Raw genomic sequence first — 12,509 nt, 5'->3', positions numbered from 1 at the left:
ACTCAAATACTCTGATATTGACCTTGTATTCTGATATAAGACATTACTTTCATTATTGTGTGTTTAGTTGTTTATAGAATAATCCATGTCCATGTGTCACCGAGCAAAATCTGTTGATGACTCTGACCTGTTGGTTTTATATGGTTAATATCAGAATGTTGGTCCATTAGTTGTGTTATTGTGGCTCCGCTTGTGTCATAAATATCGCACTAAACACACACTTGCTGGATCAGTTGTGTTCACATTGTTTATTTAGCAGCTGTGTAATAAACCTTATGAGGCTTTTTATCACGCAGGTTGTCAGACGAGTGTTGACTCAACCGAGGCTCCCAGTGTTACATCAGGACAAAGTGCAAACTGGTGAGAGTGGTGTTAGTGGTTCCAGGTGAAATACCAGTGAAATCCTTAAAACCATTCAAGATAGCATTAACCCTGTTTGTTATATATTTAAATTGTACAGATAAATAACACAAAATGTGCCTTTCTTCAGTCTTGTTCTATAAATTCTACATTTCCAGTTTAATAAATACACATCTATAAATAAACCTGATAACCCTTCATTAGTCCACGGGTTTAATCTGAACTTTGTTATAAAGTTGTGAAGTTGTGTAAACCTGATTGACACCACTTCTCCTTTTCAGACCGACCCCCCCCCCCCCCACACGCAGCTCGTTGTATTTCACTCTCACTTTCTCTCCCGGTGCTCGACTGTGAAACCGTCAAACCAAGTCAACAGCAATAAAGATTTTATCATTTATTAAATAGAAATCAGTTCGGAGGCCAGGAGGCGCAGACAGCTCGGACAGGAAGTCCTCTCGCTGGTTCCTGTTTTCTTTGGCTCATCGATGATCTCGGACTCCGGAGCCTTCAGGAAACGTTCTCCTCGTCTCTGTGGAGAATTTCATAACTCAGCTCTTTTTTCCCACGTTCACGCTGATACAGTCATCGATAATCTGTCAGAGCTGATCATCAATCCTTTTCTGTCCTGATGAAACGTTCCCGTACACGACGTCACGTCCCGACTCCGACATGCAGGACCTGTCAGAACCTGTTTGCTCTTTGTTGCTGCTTGAGATCGTGACGTCGGAGTGACGGCTGGATTCCAGTCAGAGGAGAACACGCATGTAAACACGCTGCATTGTTGTAAACACAGAATTTGGCAAGAGCAAACCGGGTCAGATAGGCTTCCAGTTAATTACCCACGTTGTGTTCTACCCTGGAAGGCTGATGATGATGATGATGGGTGTATTCTTCGTCAGCAGCAGTTGTCAGCGTCCAGAGTTTTTGAACTTTGCAGGACCAGAGGCCTTTTCAAACTTTTAGTAGATGTGTCACCTCAGCAGAATTAACACAATTTGGCCTTTTGATACTTCGCCTTCTCCAAAACCAACACAGGGTTTGAGCTAGAGAGTCTCAAATCCATAAATCTGAAGTTCTTAGTGAAGTTTATTGAGATTTGAAGACATTGGGTTCCATATTACTTTGTGACACTGACCTCCACTGAAGAGCTGTTTCCCTTCTGTTCGAAATTCACACACATTCATCTGTCGACAACTGATCTGGAGCAACGTGCACGAGCTGCGTCGGGGGGGGGGGGGGGGGGGGGGGGGTTCGTGCTGCGGAGCAAGAATGAAAATCTGGAACCTTCTGCCGCCTGTCATCCTGCACGGCCTCACGCGCTTCCAGGGAAAACAGTCTCACGCCAACAAAAACACATTCTCCCGACATTAGCAGTGGAAAAACCAGCGGCGAGGGCACAGCGTCCACCGCAAATGAGACAAATCTATTATGTGTCTCAATCAATCCTCCCTGCGCCTGTGTTGCGGCGGCTGTCAGAAGGTCGGGGGGGTCACGGGGCCGGGGACAGAGGAGCCTGCAGAGCATGTGGCAGCTCACAGGGACCAGGTGGGTGTGTGGAGGCAAGTCGGTGCAGGAATGTGTCTGTCAGCGTTGAACTTGTCCGGTGGGAATCGCCCCTGGAATGTGTTTGGAATCACAGCTGAGGGCGTCGGGATCAGGTGGCCGGGGGGGGGGCGGGGACGAGCTCGAGTGTCGGGGGACGTCCTGCAGAAAACTGTCCTACAGAAAACTGTCCTGCAGAAAACTGTCCTGCAGAAAACTGTCCTACAGAAAACTGTCCTGCAGAAAACTGTCCTGAAGAGAACTGTCCTACAGAAAACTGTCCTGCAGAAAACTGTCCTGCAGAAAACTGTCCTGTAGAGAACTGTCCTGTAGAGAACTGTCCTGAAGAGAACTGTCCTGTAGAGAACTGTCCTCAAGAAAACTGTCCTGCAGCAAACTGTCCTGTAGAGAACTGTCCTGTAGAAAACTGTCCTACAGCAAACTGTCCTGCAGAAAACTGTCCTTCAGAAAACTGTCCTGTAGAGAACTGTCCTGCAGAAAACTGTCCTTCAGAAAACTGTCCTGTAGAGAACTGTCCTGCAGAAAACTGTCCTACAGCAAACTGTCCTTCAGCAAACTGTCCTGTAGAAAACTGTCCTGTAGAAAACTGTCCTACAGCAAACTGTCCTGCAGAAAACTGTCCTTCAGAAAACTGTCCTGTAGAGAACTGTCCTGCAGAAAACTGTCCTACAGCAAACTGTCCTTCAGAAAACTGTCCTTCAGCAAACTGTCCTGTAGAAAACTGTCCTGTAGAGAACTGTCCTACAGAAAACTGTCCTGCAGAAAACTGTCCTGCAGAAAACTGTCCTGTAGAGAACTGTCCTGTAGAGAACTGTCCTCAAGAAAACTGTCCTGCAGCAAACTGTCCTGTAGAAAACTGTCCTGTAAGAGAACTGTCCTACAGAAAACTGTCCTTCAGCAAACTGTCCTGCAGAAAACTGTCCTGTAGCAAACTGTCCTCAAGAAAACTGTCCTTCAGCAAACTGTCCTGCAGAAAACTGTCCTGCAGAAAACTGTCCTGTAGAAAACTGTCCTACAGCAAACTGTCCTGCAGAAAACTGTCCTTCAGAAAACTGTCCTGTAGAGAACTGTCCTGCAGAAAACTGTCCTACAGCAAACTGTCCTTCAGAAAACTGTCCTTCAGCAAACTGTCCTGAAGAGAACTGTCCTGCAGAAAACTGTCCTGTAGAGAACTGTCCTGTAGAGAACTGTCCTGCAGAGAACTGTCCTGCAGAGAACTGTCCTGTAGAGAACTGTCCTGCAGAAAACTGTCCTACAGAAAACTGTCCTACAGAAAACTTTCCTGCAGAAAACTGTCCTACAGAAAACTGTCCTACAGAGAACTGTCCTACAGAAAACTGTCCTGCAGAAAACTGTCCTGCAGAAAACTGTCCTGCAGAAAACTGTCCTACAGAAAACTGTGCTACAGAAAACTGTCCTACAGAAAACTGTCCTGCAGAGAACTGTCCTGTAGAGAACTGTCCTGCAGAAAACTTTCCTGCAGAAAACTGTCCTACAGAAAACTGTCCTACAGAGAACTGTCCTACAGAAAACTGTCCTGCAGAAAACTGTCCTGCAGAAAACTGTCCTGCAGAAAACTGTCCTACAGAAAACTGTCCTACAGAGAACTGTCCTACAGAAAACTTTCCTGCAGAAAACTGTCCTGCAGAGAACTGTCCTGTAGAGAACTGTCCTGCAGAAAACTTTCCTGCAGAAAACTGTCCTACAGAAAACTGTCCTACAGAGAACTGTCCTACAGAAAACTGTCCTGCAGAAAACTGTCCTGCAGAAAACTTTCCTGCAGAAAACTGTCCTACAGAAAACTGTCCTACAGAGAACTGTCCTACAGAAAACTGTCCTACAGAGAACTGTCCTACAGAAAACTGTCCTGCAGAAAACTGTCCTACAGAAAACTGTCCTGCAGAAAACTGTCCTACAGAGAACTGTCCTGTAGAGAACTGTCCTGCAGAAAACTTTCCTGCAGAAAACTGTCCTACAGAAAACTGTCCTACAGAGAACTGTCCTACAGAAAACTGTCCTGCAGAGAACTGTCCTGTAGAAAACTTTCCTGCAGAAAACTGTCCTACAGAAAACTGTCCTACAGAGAACTGTCCTACAGAAAACTGTCCTGCAGAAAACTGTCCTGCAGAAAACTGTCCTGCAGAAATCTGTCCTACAGAAAACTGTCCTGCAGAAAACTTTCCTGCAGAAAACTGTCCTACAGAAAACTGTCCTACAGAGAACTGTCCTACAGAAAACTGTCCTGCAGAGAACTGTCCTGTAGAAAACTTTCCTACAGAAAACTGTCCTGCAGAAAACTGTCCTGCAGAAAACTGTCCTGCAGAAAACTGTCCTGCAGAAAACTGTCCTGCAGGATTTATCTTTACCTTTATATCTATTTTTAAAGCTTTAAGAAGATTTGAATCCTAGTTCCTCTTTAATAAAACAGAAATCTCAGGTGGCAGAATAAATCAATCAATCAATCAATCAAATTTTATTTGTATAGCCCATATTCACAAATTACAATTCGTCTCTGAAGCTGGTGTGAACTTGTGTCCATGAATGTGTCAAACTTAAGAATATGTATTTATAAATCCATGTCTGTATGATCCAACCAGCAGCGTGCATCGTGTATTAGTGTGTGTGCACATGCAGACTTAATATGAATAAGATATAAAGATGATAATATGTCCTGTTAATATATGTTTTGACATTTTTCAAACCACAGTAACACACGTCCCAAATTACAAGAATATTTCCACCAGATCATTTACAAGAGAAACAAAATAAACAGAAAACTTGGAGCTTAGATCTGTCATTTTATTTGGATTTGAACCAAACTCATAAATATCTGGATCTGACCCCTGATCCAGATCTGCACCAACGTCTAATGGTTTGTCCCTGAACGGCTCGACATCCTTCAAAGTTTCCATCAAGTAGATTTTGTGTAACCCTGCTAAAATAACTTGACTGGAAACACAACCTCCCTGACGGAGTTAATAAAATAATAAAAAACACACTCATTCATCTACAAATCCCCTCGTGCACGTGTGTGTGTCTGTCAGTCGGGTGCTGATGGCTGCTGAAGGGGCCGGAGCTGGGGGGACACCAGGTCCTCGCTGTAGCAGCCTGACCTCTGAACACACACTGCAGCCCCCAGAGGTCGTGACCCCCCGGGCGTCCTGGGACCAGTTGCCGTGTGGCCCCTCTCCCCTCACGAGAGAACATGTGACCCAACCACTTGCTTCACATGTCAGGGAGTAATTCACTGCGGCGCCTTTGTGCCACAGCAGCAGTTCTGACAAATGTTCCAACACCTTCAGAACGATTCTGTGAGCGTGTGAACGTTTCTCTCGGTGAACCTGGAAGAGTTCTGCAGCTGTGAGGAGACTCGTGCTCAGTCAGAGGAGAAGTTTGGTTTTCCAAGGTTTCAGCTCAAGTTCAGTTCTGACCAGAACCAGGTGGTCTCGCCCCTTTTCCACCTCTGAGATCTCTTCCATCCAGACTCTGGAGCAGCCTCATGAAAGAAAGTGCAGCGGCTGCAGCTCGGCATCATCGCCCACGACTCTGTGCATCTGCCTGATCTCGACCCAGCAGCTCTCAGATCTGCTCATCTCTCAGATCCTCGTCTACACAAACACACTCACTTCTCTGTAACGGCTCCTTCTCGACATGATGTCATCAACACTACATGCGTTTTGTACAATCTATTTTAATTTTCTCCAATTAGCTTAACGCCCCAATCTGCGTCTTCAATCCAAATTCAATTTTCATGAAGCCTCCATTTGAACATTTTGAACTTTGCTGACATGTTGTCATGATGCAGCTCATACATGAACCTTCTTTTGAAATAATAACATAAATTGGTTCCAGAGGAGGTTTCATATCAACTGAAAAGACCCATTTTAATCATAGTAAATTTTTTATGTCTAAATTCAACTCTGATGTTCTGATAAATGTTCGATCTGCATGTACACACACACTTATACAAGATGCTAGATAAATCATGCAAGTTTGGTTTTATAGATGCTTTAGCCTGAGTTACACAAACATACCCACACACACATAAACACAAACAAACACACACCAGTCTCTCTCGGCCTCTTGAGATTTCTCTTTCTCCGAAGCCGGGATTTGAACCTTCACTCTGTGAGGCGTCTGTGCCCCTGCTGAAGTCTGAACCCATTTTTAAACTCAAAGTATTTTACATGGTGAGATCAAGATGTACAACATGGCAGAGAAACCCACATTTACCAAACGCTGGGTGTCAGACTAGTTGTTATTACGCCAACAACAACAACTTGTGCCACCTCTATCCTCCTCCGTCCAGCTCCATCAGGCCCAACCTCACCTCCTCTCATCACTCTCTCTGGTTCATGAGCTCACTGGTTGCAGCAGCAGCCAGCATCCTGACCCCCTGACTGGGCTTTAAAACCCCGCTGGTGCATTCCTTCCATCCTCAGGCCTCATCCGGCTTCAGGGGTGAACTCGACACTCCAGACAAACCGCCGCTGTCAGTCCTAATATGAAGAAACGCTGGAGGACTCCTCGGTGTTCCAGAGAGCGTCTGGCAGAGGGCAGGAGGTTTTCTGCCGAGCTCTGATGTGTCCTGACACCAAAGTGTGTTTCTGGGTCTTACGAGTCAAACCCTCTATAAACAGTCGGGGCTCTGACAGCATGATGATGTCTGGGAGGAGGAGACGTCTCCAGAACCTTAAAGAACGGAGGTGGTTAAGTGTGTGTTTGTTTAAAGTCTAGTGTCTGTCCACATCTTCAGAAAGTCTAGAAATAAGTGTCACTAAAGGTTTCTTTGGAAAGAAAGAACTTATGTTTGGTGAAGGAGCGCCACCTGCTGGACGAGGTAAGGAGCGTATGTAGTTGAGTTCAGTGCAAAATACTTTAGGTGTAACATAAATTCCAGTAACATCAACTATTGATAATTTTCCTGCTGTTAATTGTTTTTACTCTCACTTTAAAAAGTTGTGTAAACTCCCCCTGTAACAAAATAATGTTGTTTATCAAGGATCATCAGCTCATTGTTTAACACATCAACATATTAATTTGATTTTAGAGTTAAAAGAGATGAATAGGCCACATTATCCTGATGAAGGTTGAACCAACTTCATGTTTTACCAGATAAATATTATTATTCCTGTTGAATTCATCCGGAAATTCCACCAAATAAAAGGTTTTTGACTCAAATCCAGTTTAATATCAATTTGTTTATTCATTGTTTTGTTTAGGAGTGATAGTGATTAAGTTATAAAAAGTTATAAAGTCATTAGAATCAAACATATATTCTGAATTTCCTATTTATACTCTCACTTACTACTTCACTCTGATTATTGCTCAATTAGCTTCTAATACAACAGCCTCACATTAAAAACCAGCTTCAGAGAGTTGATGATGTTGTGATGAAAACTTTGAACGTTGTTTACTTTCCATATTGTAGTTGTGTCATTATTGATCAGTAATTTATTATCCGTATAGTGTGATGTTCCTGAAGTGAAAATCACAACCAATCTTAAAACACAGAGGATCTAACTTCCAATCAAAATGGTGCAATGTAAGAAGCTCGTCGCTGATTGGACAGACACACTGTTTGTTTATTTATGAGGAATATGCTGACAAATACTTTTTTAATTCTCTGTCATGTTTTCTTCTTTGTTGTGTTTTTAATCTGATGTTGTGTTTTATTGTTTTCTGTTGTTGTGTTTTCTTCTTTATTGTGTTTCATTGTTTTTTTATTTATTGTGTTTTTCTTCTTTATTGTGTTCTTTATTTGCTTTGTCTTTTCTTTATTGTTTCCCATTTAATTGGTTGTATTTTGTGATTTGTTGTTTTAGTGATCTGCACTTCCGGGCCAATGCACCACCAACTGACAGCCACCAGATGTCGCCAAACCGTCAGATTTACCACTCTCCTGTGATTGACAGGTCCTCAGATCTTCTGCTTCCGTCACTCCTCATAAAAGAGTCTACACACACACACACACACACACAGACACACACACACACACACACACACACACACACACAGTGAATGGAATGGTTGCATCCGCGTGCACGTGACAGGGTCATTTCATCAGCTCATAAATGTGAAGTCAGTGTTTTACGCTCCGAGTGTCTCACATGTGTGTTTGGCTCCTCTCACTTTCTTTTCTTGCAGTTATGATTCATGATACCTTCAATTACACGTTATATTATTGTCCGGTGCTCTGCCAAGACTGTAAGGGAATCAAGATGAGGGAGGAGGAGGAGGAGGAGGAGGAGGAGGAGGAGGAGGAGGAGGAGGAGGAGGAGGAGGAGGATGTGAAAACAACCTCAGCCCTTTGAAGCCGTTTCAAACTCTCCCAATGAGAAACACTCTTCTCGTTATTATCAGTCTCTGAATCATGCGAACGGCTTCAGGTTTTCTCTGAGATAAGAAAACATTTCTAACTGAAGGAGCCGGTCGAGGCTTCATCCAGCCGCCGGAGTCTGACCCGCGTTTATCCCCCGTGATCCAGCAGAGATCCCCGGGGCCTGTTTAGTTCCTGCCAGATGATGTTATTACACCGAGCCCCTGGTGGCTGCTGCTCAGCCTCCCACTCATTCATCTGCGATACAAAACAAATAGAACACCGCTAACAATGGTGCTTCTTGTGAGATATAGAGATGTTCGAACCTGTGCGTAAAAAGGGGGCCTCGTGGATTCGCCTGTTTTATAAGAATAGAAAGAAAAACACCTTAAACTGGGTCGTGGGTTCTTTTTTGTCACGGTCGGGGGGCTGGGGGGAGGGGGGGGGGGTCCTTTATTACCAGGGATATAAATAAGTGGAGGCCATATCTGCAAATGTATAACATCAGGAAACATTCAGGCCTTTTCAATCTCCGTCATCCTTCGTCCCTTAGAACGATCGAACCCTCGGTGCGACATTCACCTTCAGCTTCTCGCGGGGATTTGACGCCCCTGCTCCTGCGTGGAGCCTCACAACGCGCACACGTAGGGGGGGGGGGGGGGGGTGCCTGTTTCCAATCTGAGGACATGCGTGATGAATTTGGGGAAATCATCTGCAGCTTTACCCTGGTACCGTGTGGCCCACCCAGCCCGGACCCAGTCCCCCTCGGCCCCGGGGTATCAATACGATTAGAGGCAGGAAATGTGGGAATCCCCAACAAAGGGCTCCATCATTAAACACAAACAACCAGAGGCCTCCCAACGCTCCCAGCAGCGCCCTCCTCTCCTCGCTCCTCTTTTATGTCTGCGCGAGTGAAAATCTATCACTTTCATCCCAAATATCAGCGCCCTGCTCTCGGTTGCCCATTATTAAAGAAGATAATCCAGCGGACTCTCAGGTCTGAGCCCCAAATGGAAAACAGAGCGCGCACTTTCTGCCTCAGAAATCTCAGGTTATGTAGATTAAACTTTATCCCTTCTCCATTTCACACACACATTTTTCAATATGTTGTGTGTGTGTGGGGGGGGGGGGGGGGGGGGACTGAGGTGTGAGCGAAAACCTCCCGAGTCTGAACCTCTTCACCCGAGAGACGCCGCGACGCAGAGCTGCAGGCGACAAATTATTATTTTCCCCCAGCAGCACAAAATCAGTCATTGCCGTTGTTATCCTCTGTTGTACGTCTGAAAACGTGTAATTGTGCGTCAAGTGTGTGCGTAACGTGCGTCTGCAGGAGCCTTCCAGGGGGATTAGGGTTTAAATCCCTGCCTCACGTGGAGAAGTGTTTGGGGATTTCCCCCCCTCGGTGTTAAAATTCGTGACGGTGAAGTGATGTCCTCGAATAGTCTCTGAGATTATTCAGAAATCTTTATTATGTCTTGAATATTTTGTGTTTTATTTGGTCCATTTCTTATTTCTATATATTAAAAATACATTAAAAAAGATGTTTTAACACAGAAATACACATTTCACGTAATTTTTTCTTATTCTGTTTTACTCTGGAAACTTCTGAATCATTTCTGAAAACTTAAAATGATATAAAAAGTTACTCTCGAGCAGCCTCCATAAAAGTTATTTTTCTACTTTATTTTATTAAGTTTTATTTCTCCAGAGATAAAATTCCTTCTGCTCTTGTTGTTCATGCGGATGTTTTCAGAGGCTGGTTTTCCATCGCCCGCGTCCACTTGGCACAGACGCTTGGATGAAGATGATGATGATGATGAAGATGACGATGATGATGATGATGATGAGAGTGCTCTCGGAGGCTGGTGTGTCGACCTCCTTGGTTCCGTTTGCCTCGTTTCCATTGGTCAGGATCCTTCTCCTCGCGCCTCGACGTGACATCACATCCACCCGAGCCGCAGGAAGCAGCGGAGGCTGCAGAAGATGCTGGACACCTCGCAGAGCGCACGCACTTTTACGCGTTACGCACGACCACTCGCCGACTGCACTCCTGCGCTTTAAGGCACCAAAACACAGGAAATCAGCCCCGATGTGTTGCGGTTTGGAGAATCCGGTTCACGAGAAGTAGGGGTGGGGGGGAGGAGTGAATTTGGATTTTCCACCGTTGCTCCATTTGTTTTGTGAATGGAGAGGAGTCGTGCGTAAAAAGGCTTCCCGGTTCAGGAGAAGAGCTGTCACTCTCCCACCTGTTGGCAGGTGGTGTCGGCTTCACCCGCGGAAATCTACTATGACATTGGGTCTGGACATCATGGAGGATATTGTTATCGACGTGGTAGGGGAAGGACTCAAAGACACCGGAGAGGAGCAGCCGGACCCTCTGGATGAGAAGGAGCAAGGCACGGAGGCTTCCAGCAGCCCGAGCAGAGACCGGGACACGTACAGCCCCGCACCGGAGTGCGGTGCCCCCGCTAAGACCAAAGGTCCCACGTCGGTGAAGCCTCCATACTCGTACATCGCCCTGATCACGATGGCCATCCTGCAGAGTCCGAAGAAGAGACTCACCCTCAGCGAGATCTGCGACTTCATCAGCCTCCGCTTCGTCTACTACCGGGAGAAGTTCCCCGCCTGGCAGAACTCGATCCGGCACAATCTGTCTCTGAACGACTGCTTCGTGAAGATGCCCCGGGAGCCCGGCAACCCCGGGAAGGGCAACTACTGGACCCTGGACCCCAACTCCTCGGACATGTTCGAGAACGGCAGTTTCCTGCGGCGGAGGAAGCGCTTCAAGCGGCAGCACTTTCGCTTCGACCCGCTGAAGGAGCAGCACCTGGAGCCCAGCGGACTGCACGGCTTCCCGGGGGCGTACGGTCTGCAGCTGCCCAGCCTGGAGATCTACCCGTACCTGCATCACCACGCGCCCTCCCCGTGCGCCGGCATCCCACCTGTCAGCAGCATCCTGCCGGCCCTGTCCAGCTTCTTCTCCCGCAGCGCGCTCACAGCCAAGGCTTTCCTCCAGTCGCAGCCGGGCATCGAACCCTTCTCCGCGGCCCAGTGTCAGGCCTACTCCTCCCCGCTGACCCCCGGGGGCGCGTACGGCTCCCCGGCGCTGTTCCACCCGGCCGCGGCCCCGCACTTCCTCAGTTTGCAGCAGGAGTATCAGAAACTACAGACTCAGCGCGTGGCCCTGGTCAAACACATGCACAGCAGCAGCGAGTGACGCGGCAGTGAACTCGGGCTTCTCAGGTAAAACAGACAATTCGAGCGGAAGCTCCGAGTTTCTGCAGCGATGGAAGATGGAAGATCCGCTTTTAAAAGAATGTTGTAGATAAAAAACAAACTCTTCCCCTAATTCCCCCCTTTTGGATAAAAACGTTTTTTAACAGGTGCTTTTTTTTATTTGCTCTTGGATTGTCTTCATTTTTATTTCTAAAAAATATATTTAAATGACGAGTTTCCTATACGTTTCTTCTCTGGAAATAAAGAAGTAAATATTTAAACTTTTGGTTCAGTTGTATATTTTGTGCAGATCCGCGCGATCGTGTTTTATTTCCCTCGTGGATGAAAAATCATTTTAGGTTTAAAGGTTTAATTTCTGTGTCTTCGAATTAACATTTGGATCAAACTCGTGATTCTGACATTTAAACAAATTATTCCTCATTATTTAAAGCTTTAAATATTTTAATTGAAATGTTGTTAAAGGGTTGAATTGACAGGTAAAGAAAATATATTAATGCAGCTATAGAAAATCAAATCTTCCATTTAAACCAGCTGCAGCTCGATGAGGCCTTAATGCATTGAATCACGGTTCAGCTCCAGTTATTTACGTAATTGTAAATCACAGGGAAATATTTATTATATTGTGATAATACAAATAAAGCTGCAATACAGATTGTAAAATAATAGTATGACATATTTATATTATATAATGTTTAATTGATAAAGTGACCTTTTGCATCACGTTGAAAAAAATCCTGGTGCGTCAGGGTCAAAGTTAGGAAACGTCCGGATTAACAATAAAATCAATGCAATAATATTATTGTTATGTTATATTATAATTATTTATCATATCAGTTATAATAAAACAGCATGAATTATACTGTTAATCAGCAGCTGATGAACCTCTGACCAAAGATAAGCGCACAAAGTTCTGTCAGTGTGTGTGTGTGTGTGTGTGTGTGTGTGTGTGTGTGTCTGTCTGTGTGTGTGTGTGTATGATTGGCTTAATTAAAAAAATGCTTTATATTGCTGACACACAAACACACACACA

At 45.2% G+C, this 12,509-nt stretch overlaps 1 protein-coding gene across 1 annotated transcript; it reads left to right on the top strand.

Moving 5' to 3' along the window:
* The first annotated feature begins 10,267 nt into the window (after positions 1-10,267).
* foxd7 (forkhead box D7) lies at positions 10,268-11,459 on the top strand. The gene has a single exon (XM_053443718.1). It carries the CDS (start codon positions 10,530-10,532, stop codon positions 11,457-11,459), a length of 930 nt encoding a protein of 309 aa, XP_053299693.1. The 5' UTR covers positions 10,268-10,529.
* The last annotated feature ends 1,050 nt before the right edge of the window (positions 11,460-12,509 follow it).

This window comes from Pleuronectes platessa, chromosome 16 (assembly GCF_947347685.1).
Source record: "Pleuronectes platessa chromosome 16, fPlePla1.1, whole genome shotgun sequence".
Taxonomy (NCBI): domain Eukaryota; kingdom Metazoa; phylum Chordata; class Actinopteri; order Pleuronectiformes; family Pleuronectidae; genus Pleuronectes; species Pleuronectes platessa.
The sequence above is the reverse complement of the archived record's forward strand: the minus strand, read 5'-3'. Positions and strand labels throughout refer to the sequence as shown.